General features: G+C 41.5%; 1 protein-coding gene across 3 annotated transcripts in view; it reads right to left on the minus strand.

Moving 5' to 3' along the window:
• Positions 1-25,919, minus strand: part of reck (reversion-inducing-cysteine-rich protein with kazal motifs) — a 105,074-nt gene extending 79,155 nt beyond the window's left edge. For 2 of the 3 annotated variants that reach the window (XM_044176514.1, XM_044176516.1), the window contains exon 1: positions 25,731-25,919. In XM_044176514.1, coding sequence (XP_044032449.1) covers positions 25,731-25,803 — 73 coding nt within the window. In that variant the 5' untranslated portion in view covers positions 25,804-25,919. The remainder of the gene's footprint in view (positions 1-25,730) is intronic. The other variant, XM_044176515.1, reaches the window with a different exon arrangement.
• Positions 25,920-26,540: the final 621 nt, after the last annotated feature.

Raw genomic sequence — 26,540 nt, forward strand, 5'->3', positions numbered from 1 at the left:
ACGTTAGTCTCTGGGTGATGGGGTATGAAGTTTCAGCAAAATACATCACTTTTGTCTAGCAAAGCTAATTATCAAGCTATTTAACCCAAAATGCACCCAAATGCTTGCCTTCTTTGCAGGGTTACAGGTATTTCACCAAGTTTAATTCAAGACTTCTGAAGACCGTTTTAGTACCAAATAGAATGAAATCTAATAGCTGTGTCCACATATTAAATCATTCATTTGTGGCACTTTAACTGAACTTTTATTAGGAGGCCGCATGCTCTTTTGTTCTGTAAACAAAGGAAAGCCATAGAACTCAGTTTCCCACAATCCTCCAGACTTCACACCTGTAAACTCCCCCCATGGACCCAGCCTCCAGCTACCATTGGTCAGTCTGACCTGTGATCTGTGATGTCACCAGGTCAATAAAAGGATCAGCGGCCATTGTTCTTTCTCTCTTCTCCAGTGTTGTGCCTCACCACGTGTGGAGAACAAAGAACAGAGGCCTGCATGTGAACAAAATCTGAACAAAAAGTCAAACCGACGTGCAAGATTTAAGCTTGAATCCAAACCCTAGATTCCTATTGGACAAGCCGTCATCGGGGCTTCCTGCGCTCCGGTCATCATGCCTATAAACTCACAGCACACCAGTCAAATCCTGTCGTTCCACTGCAACTTCGGTTGCTTCAGGGGACACATCACGTGAACTTTAACTCCCTAGGTGAAGTCTTAACTCGCTGGACGAGCAAAAGACTGTTTTGTGTTTGCTGAACGCACTTTGGATCCTGATTGTTATACTCCACATAACAATCTTTGCATGCAGAAAAAAGATGGGGATTTACCGTTTGCCTTCACAGAGAGAAGGATAACCACCGAGTCCCGCTCTCGCCCCACTAAAAGTAGACTGCAGCTTCCACAAGAGTGAATAATTTGCCAACGTCTTCTATGTTGAACTCCAAATCCTTCAACCTACTAGCTATTAATGGTACTTTTGATTATAGTTATTAATTTAATTATTAATCAGATGCAAATTGATAGTTTAATGTGTTTTACAAGACTGAATCAATTAATTAGCTATCATTTTCCCTTGTTTACAGGTGGTCAGCCCCAAGGACTTAATTAAAAAGTTATTATTTATGATTATCTTTGATAATTTTGAGAGCCAGATTTAATTGATTGCACCTACACAGTGTGGTGCCCATTTAACCATTGTGAGCAGCTGCTTCATCATAATACCAGCCATGAGAATGAGTATGATGAAAAACCAGTAGGGATGATATGGTACTAGAACAGTAATTCCTAATGACCCAGATAAGCAGCAGTACATGGAGAGATAGATAAAACAATTAAAAATGATTAATAAAAGTTCATTTAGTTTTTGCTAAAATCTTCACTTGATGAGCTTCCTAGCTACTGTGGCTAGCAGTAGTGACAGTGTTTGCTACAGGTCTAATGGTGCCGACTGAAACTCCACAGAAAAGGATCTAACAGCACGATCCACTGTCACAACAATCCCACTTTTAGTTTATAGGTGTAGAACGTCTCCTGACAGCCCGCAACCACATACAGAAACATTTCATAACTAAGATTACTGCTGATGGCAGGAACAGAAAATATTCAAGACCTTTGTAAATTAGATTTTTTGAGGAAACTGATTTCAATTCAGATACTCTGCTTTGAAGACGAAATACACAATAACTCCAGTTTGAGCATGCTGTAAACCATCCAGGTGCTGCACTTTGCTCTCCCTGTTGAGTTGCACCTTTTTTTGTTTGTGTCAAAATAACTTTATTAATGACATGCAAAAATACATTTTTATACTCTGTGAATCAATTCAGAATCGTAGATGATTGGAATCATGGTTCTCATGTGAAACAATTTTTTCACCCACCCTCTCATGGTTAGCCTAGCTTAGCATAAACACTTGAAGCAGGGGGAAACAGCTAGCCTGGCTCTGTCCAGAGTGAAAAAAAACACACATACACACCTCTAAAGCTCACTAATTAACATGTTGTATGTTTATAAAACTGAAGTGTAAAAGTTATAGATATATATTGTAATTATTTCAAACAAGTGTCCAACATGTATCAGGTTGAGAGAATAACAAGTAGGGCCTTGAATTCTGCTGTATCCCTGTCCCTGTTTGGAGCTCTCTCTTCCAGTCCCTGCTGCCCCCACCAACCAGCCAGCAGCCCCTTTGTTCCACTCTCCCCTTTTGACCAATGCTGGCAGGCATTATGAGACTTAAGGGGAAAGTGAGTGTACTTGACAGGCCTGACACAGGCCGATGAAAACCATAACACCTGCTTATCAGTAGGTTCATGTGTGGGGAAGTGCACATGTGACTGCTTTCTTGTGTGTGTGTGTGTGTGTGTGTGTGTGTAAGCAACCCCTCTGGTGCTGTGTCTTCAGCTGCCTGACACAGGAGTTTTTGGATTCCATCATTGGGTCTGTTACACTCATTTTTGATGCTCTAAAGAGGAGCAGGCTCCACTGTGTATGCATGTGTGTGTGTGTATGCATGTGTGTGTGTGTGTGTGTGTGTGTGGGCGGGTATCACTAATGTTGTAGAGACATAAATCTGTTTACGCAGTCATATTGTGGGGACTTGCCTTCCTTTTGGGGACAAAATGCAAGTCCCCATAACATAAATCATTACAGACTTGGTTTAAGGTTAGGGTGTGGTTAGGTTTAGGTTTAGGTTTAGGTTAAGGTTAGGGTAAGTCTCATGGGAATGAATGTAAGTCAATGTAATGTCCCCAAAAGTGACACGACTGTGTGTGTGTGTACTTGTACTTGCTAAATAGTGAGGACTGAAACATGTTTTTTACCTACAGAGTGAGGACATTTTTGGAAAGTGAAGACATTTTGACTAAATGCCTAACCCTAACCCTAACCCTTACCCTCATGCCGGTTAGGGTTAGGCATTTAGTTGTGATGGTTAAGGTTAGGGAAAGGGGCTAGGAAATGCATTATGTCAATGATGGTCCTCACAAAGATAGAGGTACAAGGATGTATGTGTGTGTCTGTGTGTGTGATGTAGAGAGTGTGCATAATGAATGACGTGAATAATTAAAACTGAAACCTGCTTTGTACCCTAAATTGAGCTTGTTACGGTTTAAAGAGTCCTTTATGTGGTCATACCAGAGTCCTGAAAAAAAAGCGTTTCTACCTGCAGATCATTTATCGAGCAGGCTGATTCTCTGCTCGTTTGATTTGTCTTCCTTTCCCTATCTTAAAAAATCGAAATCAGTATTGTGTCAGATGTCGTATTTCTTCTCAGTATGGTTAAAGCTGCATTAAATCATTTCTGTCCACTTGGGGGCAGCAGAACAAGCTGAAAACACAACATTTGAATATAATCAACTTATAAAGGTTTTTTTAACTGTTACAAACTGCTACCGAACATCATCATTCATTTGGAGTCATGTTGAGTCATGTCCGCCTGATGAATGTATTAGTCTCCTTAGTATGCAGATTATATGTAAATCCTGCTCTCCTGCCCCCTCCCCTCAGACCCCTCCTCTCCACGTCAAAACAGTGACAGAAAGTTCAAACTGGAAACGACTGTCACTGGAAAAAAAACTGACAGCATAAAAAAAACTCCATTGCCACTGTCATTGAAAAACACATCAGAATGCAAAAAATATCAAAATAAAATGAAATAATTTTTCATGTATTTATTAATTAAATAATCTATTTAATTATTTATTTTTATTCACTTATTTTTTAGTGGAACTTTTTTCAGTTCCAATACTTGTTCCAATATAAGTGTTTCAAAGCTGATGTTTCCTTTTTTCAGTTCAGGTTTTGTTTTCAATGCCAAATTTTATTTTCAATGCAAAAATTTAAAGTCACTGTCCTGGCTCCACAGTGGACCGACCAGTCCACTGACATTGCCGTCCCTAGGTTTTTTAGCATGGCTAAAAATGTTTTGTTGACCTTTTTAGCTGATTCTGTTCATCTGTCTGTGTACTTTCTGGCCTGAATAAACTGAGAACTCTCTCTCTCTCTCTCTCTCTCTCTCTGGTCCAGAGACAGCCTTCCAAACAATGGCAGGTGACATAATAATTTGAGGAGGGGGAGGCATTATGGAGGCCATTCAGTCATGTACAGTATGAGGCCCCCTGGCTGGCTGCTAATGAGTGCTGGCCCCATTCTGCCTCAGCATACGCACAACAAGAACTCCCCCTCAGCCACATTGTTACATTCAGTCACTGGAATGAAGCACAGTGTAGCCAGCCTCTCAGTTCATTCAGTCATCCAAATTACAGTTCACAGTTTCTTGTATACTACTATACAAAAAACTGTCTGGATACTGTCAGTACAGGGTGCTACTCATCGATGAGGACAGTAGGATTTTTTCAAGACGTTGTATTGGAAGATGTGCGTCTGCGGTGTGAATATTATTATATTGACAGTGTGTCAATATTTGGAAGCAAGTGTAAATCGGTTCAAAAAGACAATTTGAACTTTTCTTAAGGAGTTTTTTCCAACTTGGGTCTTATTTTTGTAGTTTTGGCCATCATTTCTATTGTTATGTTGGGTCAAGAAACACAAGCAATCAGGTGAACAGATAATGTTGCATGTATGATCATGCAGGTCAGACATGCATGGTAAAATTATAAAACCTTGTTGTATAAGTCTTACAATTTACAAACTGACTGGCAACTTTCACCTACAGTACTTGCCGATATTTCTGGTGAGCTCACTTTCTGTTTGACCACCAAATAAAGTGGTTTAGATAATCTTGATAAACGGTCTTCTGACCACTCAAAGCACTTCACACACTGCATATCGCATTCTGTGAATGAGCTCATTTCACGTTAATGAGAAGATTCTGCTCGTGTCAGATCGGTCTGTAGAAATATTTTTTCCCCTTTGTGGTGTTTGTCTTTGCTTGGGCACTGTTGACATTTTAATTAGTATTCTTTATCAAAGCAGGCTATACTGGGCCAGGAGAAAATGGTAACTGATTTTAAAAAATGTATCAGTGGATTGACTGTGAGAAGTGGTGATTAGTTAAAGTAAATGATAAATGGACTGTACTTGTATGGCACTTGTAAGTGCTTTACACTACATGTCACATTCACCCCATTTGCACACACTGATGGCAGAGGCTACCATGCATGGTGCCAACTGCTCATCAGAAAGAAACTAATCCGTCACACACTCACACTGATGGCACAGCCGGCGGGAGCAATTTGGGGTTCAGTATCTTGCCAGGGACACTTCCACATGAGGGCTGGGGGAAGCCGGGGATTGAGCCGCCAATCTTCCGATTGGTGGGCGACGCGCTCTATCTCTAAGCCACAGCCTCCCCACAAAGCTTGAACGGTCAATGGTAAATTACTAATGCAGTCTATAAGTGAGTTTCCACCCGCCTGTTTTCATGCGCATTTCAATTTGCGTATAAAAAATCCTGAGCTGAAATGCTGGAAATTAAAAAAAAGCAAAAAACTTTTACACTTGGCTGAGGTGGAAAAGTTGGCGTATTGAAAAGAGTGAAAAACTGACTGGAAACTGGAAAGTGACTTAGCAAATAAATCATGAGGAGACTGTAACCTTCCTCACATTAATACATACATATATACATAAAAATAACTCCATCATGTCCATCATTGCCATATTTCCATCATGTTTTCCTCCAATGGTTTAATAGCACCTGAGTGGAGAACTGGCTCCACCAACTGTTTATATCGATGCACCCAACTCCTAATATTCACATAACAGCAGAACATGCATTCATTAGCATTTTCTTTTACTGATTTTCTGGACATTCAACTCAAATTTGTACTAAATTTGGACAGAAACTTGACTTCTGAGGGAAGTGAAAACCCGCTCCCTCTCACGCAGCAGGTGACAAATATCATGCAAGAATTGTGGCTCTTTCTGTAAGAAACATTTACATAATGGACTCCTGTATCTGAATGACAAAAGGCCCTCACTTTAACAGACAGATAAAGCAAGCAATGATGCATATTTCATGTCTGAAATGGGCTGTTGAAACCTGAACTATCTAAGTACCTTTGACACCACACACACACACACACACACACACACACACACACACACACACACACACACACACACACACCTTATTCCCAGAGATAAGGCATGATCTCTCCAGGAAGAACATGTGGCCCAACTGTGGGGGGTTACTCAAACCACTAGGGGGTAAATTGGGTGTCTTTGGTGTCAGTGTTCAAAGTCCCACCTGCAAATTACATTAGCAGTGTTTTTTTCCACCACCTGATGGTCAAATTGAGTTTGCAGCATCAGTCCCACCGTTATCTGCATACATGCATGCCTGCATCCGTGCCGTGTGTGAAGACATGTTAAGAATCCAAAAACAACATCACATCCAAACCACATACCATCGAAGAGACAGCAGAGAGAAAAACTGAACAAAACAAGTAGCAATAAACTGGCAATAACAATCAAAGTGCATGAGAATTCCACATGAACTCCAAATCTGATGCGATGTGGTGTAAATGTGGTGCAAAATGGTGAATGCAGCCAGCTCGTGGCCATCAATGAGCCAAACTAGATGCAGGAGCATCACTCCATTGTTGGGTGAGAGAAATATCTGCTCCACACTAACGCGCTTTCTGTGGAGTGGAAAAATCATGGAAACTGGGAATGCAACAGATTCTGCCAGTATTGTCTGCAGAAATTGCACAACATTGTGTGCATTTTCTACAGACAATAATGTCAGATTGAGATACATCTTATGAATAGATCATATCAGGTTAGTTGTTGGCTCACTGTAAACTACCATTAAATTACCCTAACAGACAAAGAAATCATCTTTTAATGAAGTACACAAATCAATAGATAAAGTCTTAAAACCACAGATAAGTGAATAGATGTGCCAATCAAAAAACAAATGAAAACAATCTAATCAATGACAAGCAAAAATAATAATACTAAATAATAAATATTTTTATAAATCTTAAATCTAAAAGTTGTATATGGTTTCAAAGTAGAACTGCATACCTCCCTTGTTTGCTCTCATTTGCTTGGTCTTTTGTTTGTGTTGGTCAAACCTTCTGATTTTACCTTTGTCTTCTGTAATGTGATGAGATTTTATGTTGTCATGTTTTAACTCTGCTTAACACTGCTTTGTATTAATTGTCTGCATTTTTCATGTCCTACTTTGCATGATGCTGATTTACTCCTCCAAGCTATCCTGTTCAGCTGTTCATGTTTTGCTTCCTCCTGTTCTAATTTTACATATTGTGTGTTTTATTGTTATTTTCATGGCTAATTTGACATCAGGCCAAGCGACAACAGTTGAAAATTAGCCTTGTGGTTAACACTGGCACATTTACAGTGATGTCGATCAATGTGCATTGTCCCTGTATATAAAATAAATTTAAACTTTTTTTTTTTAGTTATCATGGATATAGTGGAGGACCAGAACCATGCATTGCACTGATGTTTTCCAAATTGACAACTTTTCATCATGAAGTGCATAATGAAGGTGTCATCATAAGGGCTGAATAATAAGGGGAAAATATGTAATTGTGATTTTTGTTTCCAGTGTTGCGTTAATGATTTATATTGACATTATTTTCTATAAAGTAACTCCAGGGCTGTTTGGTGGTCTACACAGTATTAAACATGATAAGCGAAATAATCACATACTTATCACAAACCCAAATTATGTAATTTCTTGTTCAGATCCTCCCCAAGTTCTTTTTGGGTTGGAGCAACTTCTAAGAAAAAAAACAAACAATTGACATGACAAGCTGCTTTACAGCCCGGACTCCTGGAGGTCCCCGTTTTTACTTGGTGAGCTTAAAACAATGATAAAATGTGTTCAACAGTGAGGAGTTGAATTTCGTAGTTTGGCCAACTCACAGAATGTATGTTAATTAGCTACAGCTGAGTACATTTGGTGCTACGAATTAATAATGTGGTTTAAACCACAGCTCTTGTGGTTTAAAATTGCACCAATTCAAATGTGATTTACGCCTCCCCTTGTTAAGGTGGCCTTAACTGCCTCGTGGGAATGTTTTTTGGACATGAACCCATTTCCATACACATTCCGTTATTCTTACATGCAACTCCTCTTTTACCCTGTTTGCAAAAGCCTCCATAACTACAGAATTAGTTTATTGATGGAAAAGTTAAATTCAGAAGAAGCTGTACACAATTTTAACTCACATCATCAACAATAAAAAAAAACAACTGCTACTTGACAACAGCTCTGATTTACAGCACACATTTACAGTCAACCACAGTCTAATTGATTTAGTAAAGTGAATACTGAAAGGCTCATCATTAACATTCCAAAAACACATCCACAGCATTGTTTGCCGTTCCCTGCGTATTCCCAAGCTCCTACTAGTCCAGACAACTCCTCTGAGTCCAAAGCCGCGTTTCCACCCGAAGTACCCCAGGAACTATTTTTCAAGGAACTAAAAACTTCCTTCAGCCCATCGTGTGCATTTCCACCACAGTCTAAAGACCCGCTAAGATTAGGCAAATTAGGTTACACCCATCACACAGCTGCATAACTCTATTGTTTTATTAAACACATCACCTGCAATTCAGCATGAGGACCTTTGCTTATTTTAACCTCTGCACTCTCACCTCTTTTAAATACTGAGCTTACCTGTGTATAATGGTGAAATTGAGAGCCACTACTTCCTGTTCAGCGCAGCAAACCACACCCCGAAAGTTCAGACTCTGGTCCCTGCGGTGGAAACGCACTGAGTTCCTCCAAGGGTTCCTAGTCCCTGGGGAATGTTCCTGCGGTGGAAACGCAGCTAAATACACCCGCAACACCCTTCCCAGCTCTGCTACCGGCCTCTCCCCCCTCCAGTGCTCCCAGGGTTACCAACCCCCTGTCTTTTTAGACCAAGGTTGTGAGGCTATTCCACGTTCCACTCTCCTCCACTCCCCCCCAGTTCTGATCAAGTATAACTTAACCCAGAGAATTCCCATACTGTAACTGGATAACATCTTTCATTAGAGCTTCTATGGTAAACACCCACATCCCACAATTAGTAATGCAGGCTTTCAGTTTTAAATTTGTCATCTCATAGTAGAAGAATAGTAGGGACTTGTGGCACAACTTCACCTTCTTCCATGATGCATAAAAAATGGAAACCGTCTTAAATGTTCAAAACTACAGCAAGACTTGTAGTATAAAGGCCACCCTGATAAAGGCCACAAGCTGAATCGCATTGGTCCCACAATAAAGTTGTTCTTTATATGTTTTTATATAAGGGCTGCTGGAGTTTTGACCCTCTAATAAATTTGTCATCTCCAAACTGAGATTACACAAGTGATGTCAATTCAGTAATTTTCTCAGACTTGACAAAGCTCCTCTAGAGGTGTAGTGAGGTTTTCACATGAGTAGTACAGTACTCCTCGTGAAGTGTAAACACTTTGATATGAAAAATTGTGTCCCTTGACAGAGAAAGTAAAAAAGTGCAAACTGCAGAAACTTCATGAACTGAAATTTTAAGAAGAAACGACAGTACAGGGCAAAATGGCAAACAATTATAACTATGGCAGGATAGAACAGGAAATAAATCAGAGCAGGGCACAACAGGACACATCAAACATAGTTAAACTGAGACAATGTTGAATAGAAACGCAGAATTGAGAATATAGTAGATTTTAAATACACTTCAACTTGGAAAGTGCTTGGTTTTCTAAACCCAAATCTAAATTATCACAGTGTGTAGACTATTATAGAAAGCTATTTTCTTCAGTTTTGTTTTCCCTCCACTGAAGTGCCAGCGCCACCCAGCAGAGCCACTGGGCTGCCCCACTGAAAATGACCAGGATAAAAAGCACTATTTAAACTATGACAAACAATCTGGAAATAGCAGCCCTGTTCATGACTGGGAGCCAGCTGTTGGGACGATAACGAGAGGAATTTCAGTGCACCCCCTTCTAGTTAAATGTAACATTACTCTGAGTTTCCTGCCAGCCAGTTTCCTGTGCATGCTTGAGTGGAAGCAAAGAGTGGACATAACAGTGTGGCTTGGCACTCTTTTTCAGGGAATTTGCAAGTTTCGGAAAGCACTAGATTAAGCCTTTTGAGATGAAAATTAATTTTTGTTCAAGTCATCAATTTAATACCTATCTGACTGAACAGCCCAGAGATAATAAACAATAATAAACCAGCTTTAAAGAATTGTGAATATTCAGGTTTAATATCTGGTTCCAATATCTGGTTCCATTCTCCCCTTAAATACAGTAAAACTCGTGAATTTGAGCAGTTGCTAATCTAAAAGCACCACTGCGGTTTGCCCACTTACTACACACTGCATATATTTTCCACCACTGCCAGCCATTTTCCAGAGCATGGTGCAGTGTTTCGTGTTCTTAAATGGGTATTCCCTTCGTCCAGGTAGGGGTGGATGGTATACCTGTTTCGTCACCGTCACCGGTGTCACGTTCTTTCATGACATAGATTTTGGAATACTGTCATTACCGTGAATAAAGGTTTTAGCATATTAAACTAATGTGCATTCCTGTGGTTGCGATAACATGCAGGTAAAGGGCTACGCACTTACTCATAGAACCGGAGTTACATCCAGTAACTATTTTCCTCGCTAACGCCGACTCCAGTGTTGTGCACATGAAGAGATGGAAGGTAACGTTACGAGCAAAGCACGTCAATTTCTCTACTCCCACATGTGTGCGCTAGTTGACCATTTTACTCTGGACGAGGGCCAGTACAAAGCACCTTCAAAACTGAAGCTCAATGATGGATCAATATCAACTTTAAACTCGGAAGCTGTAAGTTTAGACATTTTTATGTTGCTTCACTGTTTATTTTGCAGGATATCCTGTTGAACTGGACTAATGTTGTAATATTGAGGGACAGTCAAGAGAAATTGCAGGCCTATACCTCATTTTCATTGCTATTTGGAACCAATAAACACATAACGTTTTAATAATTTTCTTTCTTAAGATATATTCCCTTACATTGCCAGTAGAGTGAAAAGAGGTAGAATCATGTTTTGAGTGGAGTATCCCTTTTATTTTTGTAATACTGTAAAATAATACAATGTAAATGTTTTTAAAAATGTTGTGATATAAATTTTAGGTCATACTGCCCACCCCCCTTCCAGGCAGCTGTTGGTTTAACTTCATTTCACTACAGGATTTAAAACAACTTGCAGAGACTTGACACTTTCTGGAAGCAGGCTTATCCTTCACAGTGAACATCACTCCTGCTTGTTGTTAAAGTTGCATCACTGTTGCAAAGTACTGTGAAGCACATAATAAGTATGCACTGCATTATCACATAACAATCATTTGAATTACAACAGTAAAATCAAACACTATTTTCACTGTGAAGGATAGGGATACTTCTCAAAAAGTTTAAAGTTTTTGTCAAGGCTGGTTTACCAACCAATTCGTAGTAATTTAATTGACTGCAAATTTTCGATTCATATGTGCACATGCACCAATGTGCATGCTGCCTGTTGCCGTTGCGCCATCTCGTCGTCTTACTTCTCCTTTTTCTTCAAAACTTGAGTAACTTTTGTGTAAGTGTAATTTAAACTACGCTCTTTACGAAAATGAGAGTAGAGAGTGTTGGTACTTTTTTTCACCGTGAAACTTCTTCTCCTGCTACTCGGTCAGGGGAGACTGATGACTCCCCCGTCCCCCACCTGTAACCTCTGCTGTGTGCCTGACTGCTGACCAGGTAAGAGGACAGCTGATAAAACTCCACTCAAACAAAAGCGTGGTGCTAAAAGCCTGTGCCCCCCAGCTGTGTGGAGTCCTTCAACATGTCTTCAACCTGAGCCTGAGTCTTCAAAGGGTCCCTGTTCTGTGGAAGACATCTTGCCTGGTTCCTGTGCCGAAGACGCCGCATCCCAGTGGCTGCAAGGACTACAGACCGGTGGCACTGACCTCCCACATAATGAAGACGCTGGAGAGACTGGTGCTGGAACAGCTGCGGCCCATGGTCAGACCCCTCCTGGACCCCCTTCTGTTCGCCTAACAGCCCCGACTGGCAAGCACGGTGAGGATCATGTTTTTTGACTTCTCCAGTGCTTTCAACACCATCCAGCCAGCACTGCTGGGTGAGAAGCTGGCAGCGATGCAGGTGGATGCCCCCCTCGTGTTCTGGATTGTTGACTACCTGACTGGCAGACCACAGCATGTGCGTCTGCAGCGCTGTGTGTCGGATAGTGTGGTCCTCTCTCCTTTCCTCTTCACCATCTACACCACAGACTTCAGCTACCACACAGAGTCCTGCCACCTTCAGAAGTTTTCTGATGACTCTGCTGTGGTGGGAAGTATTAGCAGTGGTGATGAGACTGAGTACAGGGCTGTGGTGGGGAACTTTGTCTCATGGTGTGAGCAGAACCATCTACAGCTCAATGCGACAAAGTCTAAGGAGCAGGTGGTAGATCTACGAAGGGCCAAGGCACCATTGCCTTTCCATCCACGGGGTCAGTGTGGACACTGTAGAGGATTACAAGCACCTGGGAGTACACATGGATAATAAACTGGACTGGACCAAGAACACTCAAGCTCTTTACAGGAAGGGCCAGAGCCGCCTCTTTTTTTTGAGGAGGCTGAGGTCCTTCAACATCTGCCGGGCAATGCTGAGGATGTTTTATGAGTCTGTGGTGGCCAGTACTATCCTGTATGCTGTTGCATGCTGGGGCAGCAGGTTGAGGGTAGCAGGCGCTAACAGGCTCAACAAACTGATCCTTAAGACCAGTGACATTGTGGGGGTGGAGGTGGATTCTCTGGCGGTGGTGTCAGAGAGGAGGATGTTGGCCAAACTACATGCCATCTTGGACAGTGTCTCCCACCCACTCCATGACGTGCTGGTCAAACAAAGGAGTACACAGAGCGCCACAGGAAGTCACTCCTGCCTCTGGCCATCAAACTCTTTAACTCCTCACTCTAAGTGTCAGTCTATATGACCCAAAGTCACTAAACTGGACATTGGATCATTAACATCACTGCAATATTTATTGTGCAATAAGTATATTGTGCAATATTCTCTGTTTAATACTCATGTACAATATACTCTGTTTTCAGTTTAATATTCCCTATTTATTGATATTTATTCATACTTCTATTACTGCTATGCAGTATCCACCGTCTAATAATCTGGTTAATCTGCTACACTTAACTTGAAAGTACTCAATATTGCACTACATGACTTATTACTTATATTATTACATTGTATTATACCGTACATACTTAACCTCTAAATCCACTTTGGTACTTACACTCATTTTAGCTTTTATACTTATATCCACTTTGTACCTAATTTATCTTACCTGTATTATAGTGTATTATATTTTGATTTGCTTAGTACTTCTATTCCTTCTATTCTCAAGTGTGCATTAACGTGATAGTGAGCAGCTGTAACAAAAGAGTTTCCCCTCTGGGATCAATAAAGTATTTCTGATACTGAATCTGATTCTGAAATTTGTTCTCTAAATTTTGGAATATGCACCACTACAGCATGATATAAATTGATAAAACCTAAGTTCAAGAATTACATTTTTTGTCATAGTTTTGGGGTTTTGTCCTGTTTCCTGTTTTATTTTGTAGTGTTCTCCTCTCCTCATGTGTTTTGTGGTTTTATTTCCTGTCGTTGTTTGCTTTCCCTCCAGTTTAGATTGTTGGCCCTGCCTTGATTGCACCTGTGTCTTGTTGTCTCCCCTACCTACCTAAAGAGTTTCCTTTCGGGGATCAATAAAGTATTTCTGATACCTCAGTGTATTTAGTCCGGGTTTTTTCCTTTGTTCAGTGTCAGTTCGTTATCATTATCAATTGCATCAGCAGTGGTATATGGTCTACACATCAGGTGTCCCAGCCTTGTTTCCTGTGCTTCTCCTCAGTCTCTTGGATTTATTTCTGCGTTTGCTTGGATCTCGCCTGGACTTTTGGATTTTGTTTATTGCCTGCTCCTTGTTTTATTTGTTTGCTTGTCTTGGACTGACTTCCCGATTTGGACCTCTGTCTGCCTGAATACCCATGTAAGCCTTTCCTGCAATAAATTGATGAACTGCATCTGCTCTGCCTTTAGTCTGCATTTGGGTCCTATTCCTTGTGTTCCCTACTCCCTTGTGTGACATCTACTAGGACATTTTTTAGGTAATATTGTCCTAACATGGTGCAGATTCTTCAATAGAATGGGTTTTGCTTTTGTTTAAATTGCAGAAAGCTAATGAACAAACAGCAAACCCTCAGCAGGTACTACAGGTTATTTATTGGGTCTCTAGGTGAAATATGACATGTGTTTAGTCTGCAGAGTACACTTAATGGGTATTTAGAGGTGAGAGGATACGAACTCGGTGCAGAACAGGGGCCCAATAGTACATTTTTGCCCTGGGGACCCATATGGGTTAATCCAGTCCTGGTCTCTGCCAGTTGACTTGAGAAATGAATAAAAGCAATGACTATCTGTAAGGTAGGAAAACACATTAATGCATCTAAAAACACATTTGGAATAGTATCCTTTGGTGAATGACTGGCAGTAAAGTATACATGATGTGTAATAACTGGTCTAAGACAGGATTTTGACTTGACTTGCTAGCTTTTGCTGACAGTCAGTACTCAACTACTAGCTAGCTCGAACTGAAGCTAGATCCTTAGTCTTGGTCTTTTTAAACAAAAACACAATTCATTCTCTTAAAACATGAGAACAATACAGAGTGGCTTTTCTGTCCATAATAACCCATCTTTAGCTAAACAAATAATGAATAAATTGCCACCAGTTAATTTTTTTTGTTAACACAGAAAACTTTAATTGACTACAGCTTCTTTAATCTAAAAATTAGAAGCTTGCTAAAATTTAGCACTGATCCTGCTCTTGGTTGTACTGGGGCCAACTGGGCGTGTCTGTCACTCACATGCCCATATATACAAACAAAAACAAAAACAAAAAAGACAATTGCTGAGGTGCTTTTTGGTGGGATGAGTCTTCCGCTGAAGGTGCTCCTTTGCTTGTCCATGACGTGCTGGTCAAGCAAAGGAGCACCTTCAGCGAAAGACTCATCCCCCCAAAAAGTACCACAGAGCGCCACAGGAAGTCATTCCTGCCTGTGGCCATCAGACTCTTTAACTCCTCCCTCTAAGGGTTAGTCTGTTTGACCCTAAGTCATTAAACTGGACATTGATCATTACATCTCTGCCATAATTGAATAATTGTGCAATATTCTGTGTACTACTCCTGTGCAATATTAGTGCCATGTTAGTTTTTATTTTTTATTTATTGTTATTGATATTATAAACCTCAATTACTCTCGACAGTACATGCACCTCTGCTTATTACTTGTTTTATTGCATTGTATTATTATACTGTAGTATCATCATCAACCGGTAAACCCACTTGGTACCTCACACTTATTTTATCTTATACTTATACCCACCTGGTACTTAATTTATTTTCTGACCTGTTTTTTTAGTGTTTTTATAGTGTATTGTATTATATTTTTTGCTAGTACTTTCTCCTGTGTGCAACGTAAAGGTGAGCTGCTGTAACAAAGAGTTTCCCTTCGGGGATCAATAAAGTATTTCTGATTCTGATTCTGATATACCACCATGTCTTATGTTGGAATTGTGTTAGGAAGGGCTCTCTTCACGGCCAGTATGGACAGGAACCAGTAACTCTTTGACATTCTCATTCAGCCAGAAAGACCAATGAGACTGAATAGCAGCACACAGCAGCACAAGTCTAGCTGTGATAAATGTGTCAGCCTTAATGTCGAACACCAATCACCATGCAGACGACACATATTTTATCAAGATTAACTTAAATTTCAGCTTTAAACTTTTGGTGGAGGTGAATAAAACAGTGAACATCGACTTTTTAAATTACATTTAACAGTGACATGAGAGCTAAGAAGCCTGCTACCACTCTCCTTACTGCATTCCTCAAAGCTGCTGCAGAGTCCTTGGGGGGAGAACTTAATGGATGGAGGTCAAAGGTCACTTCCTGTGCATTGATTAATTGAGATTTGCCATAAGGAGCTGAGCATTAAATAACCAACAGAGCATGTTTAGTAAAGAACAAGAGAGAATGTTCAGAACTATGCATTTTTTCCCCTATGCATTGTCATTTTAATGCAGTTGTATGCGAGTCTTCTTGTGTTTGTGAGCCCTTAACCTAAGACAATTTTCTATCATTATGTGATAGACAAAGTTTATCTATCATGTAAAAAAGAAAGCAGAAGCAATTCACCCACATTATCAGTTTTTTGTGGCTCATAATGGTGTAAATATTTCTGGAGCTTTTCACACAGGAATTCAGGGGGATTGCATAATATTAGTAAGATGTGATAGTGATCACTATCACACAAAAGTAAGATGTAAGAAACCTGACTAAATAGTCAATTTATTTGGTAGCCAGTCATTTGGTATTTGGCAACATTTGTTGACATGTGAGACAATGAAAAACTTTTGTGCTTCTATAGCGTTTCCCTCATTGAAGGCACTTCAAACAGCCTCTCCGACAGTGTTCAGCGGGAGACACTGAAGAATGGAACATTTACTTGTTCCTGATACAGAACTTATATCGTCTGCCAGACGCCTCAGACTGACATCTGTGAGAGAAAGATGAAAAGACTTCAGGGAGAGAACAGACATCCTGCTCTGTTTAAGTACTCTCCTGTGATGGACTTAAAATATGACTTTTACAGGACCCAAAGGCCTTGTCAGAGGATCTGTTACTATGTGTGTGTGCATGTGTATTGTTGTTCTCAAATAAAATATTAAAGCCAGTGTCACGTCAGTGCATCACTTTGCTAATCAGTTAGGAGTGGGACAGTTTGGGAATCTCACAACAAGTTGACTTTGCCGCTGTCGCCAAGTGCTTGCTCATGGTGGGATTTGTTGGGTCTCTGTAAATAATATTATAAAGAGTTCCGTCTAGACCTGCTCTGTAGGAAAAGCGCAATGAGATAACTTCTGTTATGAACTGGCGCTATCTAAATAAAGTTGAATTGAACTTTCAGTAAGACACAGCCATAAAAAACTAGATATGGTTGGTTAACAAGTTGTATCCTATTTACAAGCCTTTACACTGGTGGGTGTTAGGCACAGATTACTACTATTTCACCAGCCACTAAAATGTTGACAGTCGAGAGGATGCTGTAGAGGATATCGATAAATTGTTGAGAATTATTAAATTTTGATGGAGCGTTTCTTTTTTAACCGGTGCAGCTTTTCTAGCCTTTACGGCAGTGGTTTAGCGGCCCACGAGTAGAGTCAGTGAGTGAGACACACACACACACACGCACACACACACACACACACACACACACACACAGGGAGAGTAGAGACGAGACGAGTCAGAAATTATTTCACATGGTGTGCTCTAAAAAGAGAAAAGTAGACAGCGAAAACAGAGCTTTTAATCAAGAATGGACAGACTGTTCAATCTTCCCACAGGCAGCTCAAAACCAGTATGCTTCATATGTTTCAAGACCAGGGCTATTATTAAAAGCACAGAGCATCTTTTGAGCCGGCCAACAAGGGGGACAGATTTTGGTCATTTTGCTAACAAGGGGGATGGCAGCTGTCAATTCTGTGTGGAATCAGAGTGACCCTCCTCCACCCTATTCACCTCCAGTTCATCACACCCACTGCAGGTTGAGCCCATCAGAAGTCCACTCCTCCACCATCAGTGTCTAGACTTCATCTTCATTACGCACATGTCAATAAAAATATTTGTTCATTCACAACAAAGTCTCTTCTGAGTGAAATATTGTTATGTAAGGAGCTGGAGTGACTGGTCCAGCCACATGCTCACCAGGTGTGTACTAGGCAACATACATTCACACACACCAGCCACACACACATCCACGAAACCTCCAGAACACCTGAATCCTATCAAAGAAAGAGCAGATGTCAAACACACACACACACACACACACACACACACACACACACACACACACCTCCAGATGGTAGAGCTATGCCCCGCCCCCTCATTTCATATTCAATCAGCAGACTCAAAGGAGGATGCAGACCTGACCACGTATATGGCCACGTAGAGTGAGGTAAGGGGGGAGAGAGCATTTCAGTTACTTACAGAACAGATTTTAAAGTGCTGCGGCTAGTTTTTAAATCACTCAATAATCTTGAAGAATATGAACCCAGTAGGGCTCTTATCTCGGGCCATTATTGTAGCAGAACTATTTACAAATGTGAGTGGAGAGTGTCTCATTCTGTGTGAAAGAATCTCTAGATGAGTGCTGAGATTTGTGAATGTGTACAGGATTCTGCAAATGTGTATTCAGAATCCGAGTGCGTAATCAGATTTGTAAATGTGTAAAAAAAATAATAAATATCTCAAAACTGTATTCAGATTTGCAAGTGTATTGAGATTTGACAAATCTGTAAATGCATACATAGATATTAATGGCTGAAAAGTATTTAGCTCCAGGAGCTGGAAATACTGACAAGTCATCAGTTACGCCTCAGGCGGGCCTCTCAATTGGCTCTTTTTTCCCATGACTTTTGCAACACTTCTGCCGTGGCAGAGATCTGCAAATGTGTGTGGAGATTTGTCTGTCTGCCTCAGTAGCTATACAGCCTGCATACCACCCACATTGCTGGGCTGGGTAGTGGTTGTGAAAATGCAATCTGCATGGATGTATCATAGACTGTATATATATATATTTATATACAGTCTATGGGATGTATTGTAAGAACTAGCTGTCATATGTCGTCCTTGGGGGAATAAAAGAAAAGAATGTAAAATAGCTTAGCTTTCCATTTTTGAAAAGAAATTGGAAAGCGCCCTCAAAGCCCTCAGGATTTTCTGAGCAAACACTAAGTTATTTAAGATTCTTCTACTTTTATTCCTCCAACAAGACAGCTAGCTAGATAGCGACGTCGGGCACTAAGTTTTATGAATTTCCTGTTTATTAGACCACACGAGACAACATTGGAAAAACGATAGACTCCCCCAGAGAGGAGTGTTTCTTGGGGCCAGGCCTCACTACTGTACAAAAACACAACTTTATTTACTGATTTGGGTGGAATTGGATCATATTTTATGGGGAAAATATTGCCTGGTTTTCCCTCTAATGTCCGGCCCCTCTGCCTCAACACTGTGATTTACGAGTTTCCTGATGGACAGATGCTTTACTTGCTGTTAAAGTAACCGCTAACTGCTGCTAACGTTAGCTGCTGTTAGCTAGCTCAGCCCGGTTGGGAGTTTGGAGCTGTTTACACCGCTAGCACAGGAGCTTTGGACCGCTGAGAGAAGGATGTTTTCATGCCCAACATTACTGTATCCTCCATTTTCCTGTCAAACTGTCTATTATTATTATTATTATTATTATTATTATTATTATTATTATTATTATACATATTTACAGATTTATCTATACATTTACAAATACATTTTTCCCCAAAGATGGTTTCTGTCATTTTAGGTAGTTCTTATCACGCTGATGTGTGTTCAAGTGTTCATTTTTCTGATAAGTTTGATTCTAATTTAGTTATTTGATGCTAAAAAAAAGTTGGTTTCACGTCATAACTGACAGCTGAGCTCTGCTCGCGATCGAGTCAGCCGGGTGTATGGGCGAGACCTCGATACTGCGGCTCCAACTCCGATCACTACTGTGCAGACTCTGGCTCCAAATGATGTCATCAGCGCAAGATGGCAGCTCCCATATCCGATATAATTTGGCTTCATTTGAGTACAGTGGGAGGAAGTGGAGACGCGTCGTCCATCTTTAAATACAGTCAATGGGATGGATTTTTCAAGTACCCAAATGATGAAAATTATGATTGTTAATTGTATATCTGTACATGAATTACACACCGCATGTATCTGGTGAAATTTCCTGTATTTTTTTATATCGCAATAAATATCGCAGAAACAAGAGATATTGCAATGTCAGTTTTTTCCAATATCATGCAGCTCCAGTCTGCTGCAGTAAGTAGAGCAGCCTGAGACAGACACTCAGCAGTGCTTCAGGAAGCCGTTTGTTCCACAGCAACACACCAGATTCAGACTGATGTGTCACTTTGCCAGTATATCAGAGTGAGTGTAGCCAATCAGTGTGGACTGGTTCTAATATGACAGAGGTTTCCTCTCTGACCACAGCTGACACTCACACAGTAACTAAAGCATGTAAAACATACAACACCTGCTCCAAACTTTTACCATTCAACAATTTCTACAGAGAAAAGAGAAACACAGTTGTATTTTGGAATTTTTGGAAATGCAGTACAACGAAAACAATATGGAATGTATTTTGGAATGTTAAAATTTGAAGAAAGAAAAACAAAACATCTTTTGTTTCCTGTTATCTTTAATTTCCATGTCTCCTCCAAACGACTCAAACAAACAATCAACTGACCATTAAAATTAAATGAAAAATAAAGTTTCCAATTACAGCTTAATTGCATTTCTACTAGGAGTGCTTCCGGGAAAACATTTGTTTCAGAACAATTCCTTTGTGGGGGAGAACGCAGCGATAAATACACCAAATACAGTATGCATTTCATGAGAAAAGCAGTGGAAGAAGACTTTCAGGAAATGAGCAGAAAATGCAATTATACTGGAATAGCCCTTTACTTCATTTTGATACAATGAACAGCTACAGAGCCAACAATAATAACGTCAGCCCCTTGACTGTTGCAGCCTGAAATCAAAATAGATTTGAGCTTTTGTCATTAGGGAATATTTTGTGTAGGGTTCAGTGGTGGAAGAAGTAGTCACTCCTTTACTTAAGTTATAGTCAGTAAAAGTAGTATATAGTTATAGTAAAAATTCTGAATTCAAATTTTTTACTTAAGTAAAAGTACTGAAGTATTGTAAGCAAAATGTATTTATAGTGTATTCATACTCAATAAGGCCTGGACACACCAGGAATTAAAACGGCAAAATTTTGCGGTACGGTCTAGACCTGCTCTACAGGAAAAGTGCAATGAGATAACTTCTGTTATGAATTCGTGCTATATAAATAAAATGTAATTGAATTGGTGAAATCTATTCATACCATTGGAATCCTCTTCAAAATTAATCTGCACGAATATTCTGCGTAGAGTTCAACTTTGGTGAACTTTGACACGTGAATTTGTGCCATTGGCCAATAGCAAGACATCTTGACAGTGCTGTCCTTTGAGGGGATGGAGAGTCCGAGAGTCCAAAACAGAGGAAACCGTGTCGTAGCTTATTAGCTGTGTTACGCTATTCACTTTTATTTAACCTCCTCTATCTGAGTAAAAACTGGTCCATAAAAGAGCAATGGTTTGCAGACAGTTATAAGACAAGAGTCGATGGTACACATAGGCCTACATAGTTAAAAAAAAAAAAAAAAAAAAAACTGTGTGAATATATTGTTGCATTGGCAACTGGGCTAAGCTCGGAGAGCATTATTTTCACTGTTCAATAACTTTTTATTGAACAAAATGCCAGGGGGATGTAAACACAACAGTATAGAGAAAATAGAGAGAGGCTCTGGCTACGCCAACATAAACACAACATAAAAACGGCGACATCTCTTCCTCGCCCTCTTTCAGTGGAGTGGGACATACAGCCCAGTAGATAGTAAATAGTTCTGCTACATACTGCCCACACGCAGCCCGCAGCCCCGGTACACACGCAGCCCCGGTACACACGCAGCCCGCAGCCCGGTACACGCAGCCCCGTAGCCCCGCAGCCCGCAGCCCCGGTACACACGCAGCCCGGTACACACGCAGCCGCAGCCCGGTACACTCGCAGCCCCGTTACACCGCAGCCCGGTACACACGCAGCCCCGGTACACACGCAGCCCGCAGCCCCGTTACACTCGCAGCCCCGGTACACACGCAGCCCCGGTACACTCGCAGCCCCGGTACACACGCAGCCCCGGTACACTCGCAGCCCCGGTACACACGCAGCCCCGGTACACACGCAGCCCCGGTACACACGCAGCCCGTACACACGCAGCCCCGGTACACTCGCAGCCCGGTACACACGCAGCCCGGTACACACGCAGCCCCGTACACACGCAGCCCCGGTACACACGCAGCCCGGTACACACTCGCAGCCCGGTACACTCGCAGCCCGGTACACACGCAGCCCCGTACACTCGCAGCCCCGTACACTCGCAGCCCGGTACACTCGCAGCCCGGTACACGCAGCCCGGTACACGCAGCCCGCAGCCCGGTACACTCGCAGCCCCGGTACACTCGCAGCCCCGGTACACTCGCAGCCCCGGTACACACGCAGCCCCGGTACACACGCAGCCCGCAGCCCCGGTACACTCGCAGCCCCGGTACACACGCAGCCCCGGTACACACGCAGCCCCGGTACACACGCAGCCCGGTACACACACGCAGCCCGCAGCCCGTTACACTCGCAGCCCGGTACACTCGCAGCCCGGCACACACGCAGCCCGGTACACACACGCAGCCCGGTACACACGCAGCCCGCAGCCCCGGCACACTCGCAGCCCGGTACACTCGCAGCCCCGGTACACTCGCAGCCCCGGTACACACGCAGCCCCGGTACACACGCAGCCCGCAGCCCTTTTTCAGTTCTTTAACACTACATATTGACCAGCAATCATTCCCAAGCCGCTGCACTGCTGTGAAAAAATCTTTATTTTAAAATCGCAACATCGTCTGACATAATCAACATGAATCCAGGTTAATGACAGTAGTTCTGCTGTTTTTTTTCCAGCTATGTTGGCATTTAAAATGATCAACCACAGAAGTCAGAGGCAACTAAAGGTCGTCTTCTTAACTTTACTGTCACACAGCCCCCGACTCTCACTGGGCAGCTTATGTCATCGTTTTGCAAAAGCTCTGTTTTCCCAGAACACACTGAAACACCAAGCCAGCGTTTTAAGATGTATACACCCTGGAAACCGTTTTGGAAAAGCTCTGATATGTGGGGAGAAAAATGCTGTCTTAGTCTGTAAAAAGACGCGTTTACAAATTTGACCAGCTTAATGCGGACATACTCTAAAATACCAGAGGTATTGCGTGTGGGTCTGAAGTGTGAACAGTTAACTTGAATTTTGTTAAGTACAAGCTTGCTTGTGCTTAATGATAACTCCACCTGGATATGAAAGCCGATATGATGTATCTGCAGCTAAACCACGAGAGCCGTCCTGCTGTTCTGCAAATGTCTGTGCTGTTTACTAGCATGTCAACCTCAACTATGACGAGACTACTGCTGCTGCCTTCGATAGCAAAGTGCTGTGAACACGGCATCTCCAGGGAACACAGCCGGGTCAGCAGTCTCAGTCAAAAACCATTGTTGTACTGGAATATTCTGAAACACTCCAGTTTTACATAGAACTCATTTGCCCAAAATTATAAATTGTCAACCAAAGAACTGACCCTAATGTTTTATAATTTCACTGGGTGTATTTCTCTTTCTTTATATCTAGCCTTGACAAAACACTAGCGATGGGTTGCTGGTTGGAAAAACATTGTATTTCATAGTCAATGTAATAATCACTATACCAAGGGATAGCTCAGAAATTCAACTCTGTATGCTGCACTTTAATCTTGTGTTCACAAAACTATAATTAGGTTTGGGGGACTCAGGCCCATGCCTGCTCACAGTGGACATGGAAAGAAAAGGGCTGCCGTTCACTTCCCTCCTTCCCCTCCTCTTCCCCTTCTGCTTTGACGAGTCAAATTGGTTCCAGATGCATTCTCTCACGGCTAGCCTCCATAACCAAATCGCAACATGAAAGCAATGAAGAGAAGTTCAGCAAAACTCGATGGAGGAAAAAAAATGTATGGAATCTCTACACAAAATAAGTGGAGGGAGGAAGTTGGAGAAGAAGCCATTATCTTCCTTAGGGCAAAACCAGCAGATCTATGCTATTTATGCTATTGCTATTTATCACACCTTTTTGGACCTCCTTTATTACTGTCACAAGCCTTTGGGAGACAATGTGCACCCCAAATGAGGATCTAAGAGCTGTGTTTCTTTCATGTTCCTGGCAGATGTGTAAGAAAAAGAAAACTGTACAAAGTGATATTTAGCTAGAGCAAATCCACATCCTGCACCCATATGGACTGAACATCAAAGACCTACCCACCAGCATGTTAGACCAATTTATAACCCTGCCCATGGAGCCCCTTAAAACACTTGCTAAAGGAGGCTAGGCTACACACTGGCCAAAATGACATTAAAGGCCGACAACAGCTGAAGGTCTCTTGAGAAGACGCCTTGCCAAATGGCTCGAAAATGTAGCAACAAAGTACAAAGTGGCAGCTCCTGTTGACTCAGCCAATTACCAAGTGAAAGCAATTTCAGGGCCAGTTGTCCTACAACACCAACACACACCTCTGTGTTTGTCTAACTCCCTTAACAAGTCCCAGTGAATTAATTAGCACCCTGAGACGCTAATACACTATTCATTCAGACACGTTTTGCTTACATGCAGTTCTTTCTTTTAGTGGCCAGACTCTATTCAAAACGGCAGGCAGTTTTATTTCCCAGTTTCCTTTCTTTCTCACTTAGGAAAGATAGTGAATCGTGATTTAGGACTAAATCTTAGCTACAGATATGTGGCATATAGCCTAGATAATCCACCTATCAATACCTGGTATGAATTAAAATCACTTTCTGCTCGAAATTTGCCAGTATTTACTAAGGTGTATTTTGGAGAGAATGATATTGGAATAACGCCTCAACCAGTTAAACCAGTTAAATCTCTAAGTATTTTATGGAAGTAAATGTGTTTTGAGCGTATGGAATGGATGCCGAATTGCAGAATGGGTCCTACTGATTCGTAAAATATCTTAAGAATTATTCTTAGAAGCTGCGTGCGTTTGCCAATAACCAAAAGTGCTTAACTGTTCATGACGTTTGCCTTCGCGGTAACAGTCCCTTCTGACTTTTCCCCGACCCGTTATGTCAGCTGTTTCCTTCCTATCCCTGTCTATTTGTCACACAAAGAGCCGAACAAATCTACTTTCAAAACTATTCTAGCCTACCAGCAGCCAACTATTACTAAAAGGAACCCCAAGGGGAAAATGTATGTTTAGTGCGCCATACTTGTCCTCAAATCTTCAAAGGCTCGTTGAAAAGATTTCTTGTTCTCAGAAAACGATAAACAGGATGCTAACCCCATACGTCGCGTTGTCCGAGACGGACAGAGCGCCATGCTAACATTCATTCCAATAATGGATTAACTCCAGGTATCGTCGCTTTGCTTTTCGGGAAAGGTACAAACCTAAAAATCACTACTGAAAACCTTTAGTGAATGTCAAGGATGCACTCGTCAATTCGGCCTGCAATAAATACTCAAAAACTGATTAAATTCCCACTTTTACACTTGTTTTTTCCCGTTATTCCCACAGTCATTTCACACCTAACGTTAACACTAGTCACCCCGTGGTGGGCGGTGTGAACTAGTTAAAACGTATAGGTTTTATTGAAAAAAGTGCTGGCTGCTGGACCTTTCGTTGTCCGAATTTGCTAGAGGACTTTTTTGATTCAGAATACATTTGGATGACTAGTCTGGGAGGTGTTCAAGTTCACTAATAAGCAAGTGAAGGTGACATTGTAAGATTCTGAATGGAGTTTGGCTCGATCTTCTCACTACATGAGCGAAATCTATAGGGCCAACAGGACGCCAGCTGTCACTGAATCAACAAGTTAGTCCCGACCTGCGGCGTATAAAAGAACAGATGGCTTTAAGCTTGAATTTTACACTGTTATGTCATTTTTCAGCAAGTTTACCAAAGCATGAAAACAGACACAGACGGCAACATGGACATACAGACAGTTCTTAAGTTGAAATCAGAGACGCAGACAGACTCACCCTGAGCTCGGAGCGGCTGGCAGTAAAAGTTTACGGCGAGGAAGAAGCTGATTATCTGGAAACACACACGCATCTTATTGAAATCCTAAAGTGCATCGTGGACAAGAAGACATAGAAAACACTGGTGCTATGACATGCTCCATGGATCCCCTGTTAACGCTCTCTCTCTCTCTCTCTCTCTCTCTCTCCCCGTCTGGTTTGTGTATGGACCGCAGAGGACATGCGCAGAACGGAGAACGAGACCGGTTAACGGCAACAAAAGCAGATGCTGAAAGTATGAAAACAGGTAGACAATGACGATAGCTGTCACTTTTGTTAATACTGTGGTGCAATATAATTGTACTCTAATGGAGTACCAGTTAAGTATGGAGGAATGAGTTCACCGTCCTTTAAGGCTGATATCACTCTGATACAGATTCACTCTACACACTTTCAGTAGGCTAGCCTAAATACATTCAAACAGATGTAAGAATATAAGCTTGGGGTTTTCAAACATCACAAATAGACTACTTTAATGCTAACATAGGATGGTAAGTGTTTGCTCGTAATGGTGGAGGTCTGCCCCATTATTCACTAAATACAGCATCTTAACTGTGTACACGCCCTGATAATGTCTTGTCACCTTGTTTATAGCAGTAAAATGCGTATCTATCCAGAGCATACATATACAGACTCTGAGTGGGACAGGGGCAAAGTAATCTCTATAAACAGATTCTGCATATGAATGCAGCGTTCTGGTTTCCCTTTGTAGTCCGAGCAGTATCGACCAATCACGTTTGAGCAGGCTTTGGTTGCATGCAGGTGAACAGT

Source organism: Siniperca chuatsi, linkage group LG19 (assembly GCF_020085105.1).
Source record: "Siniperca chuatsi isolate FFG_IHB_CAS linkage group LG19, ASM2008510v1, whole genome shotgun sequence".
In the NCBI taxonomy this organism is placed as follows: Eukaryota; Metazoa; Chordata; class Actinopteri; order Centrarchiformes; family Sinipercidae; genus Siniperca; species Siniperca chuatsi.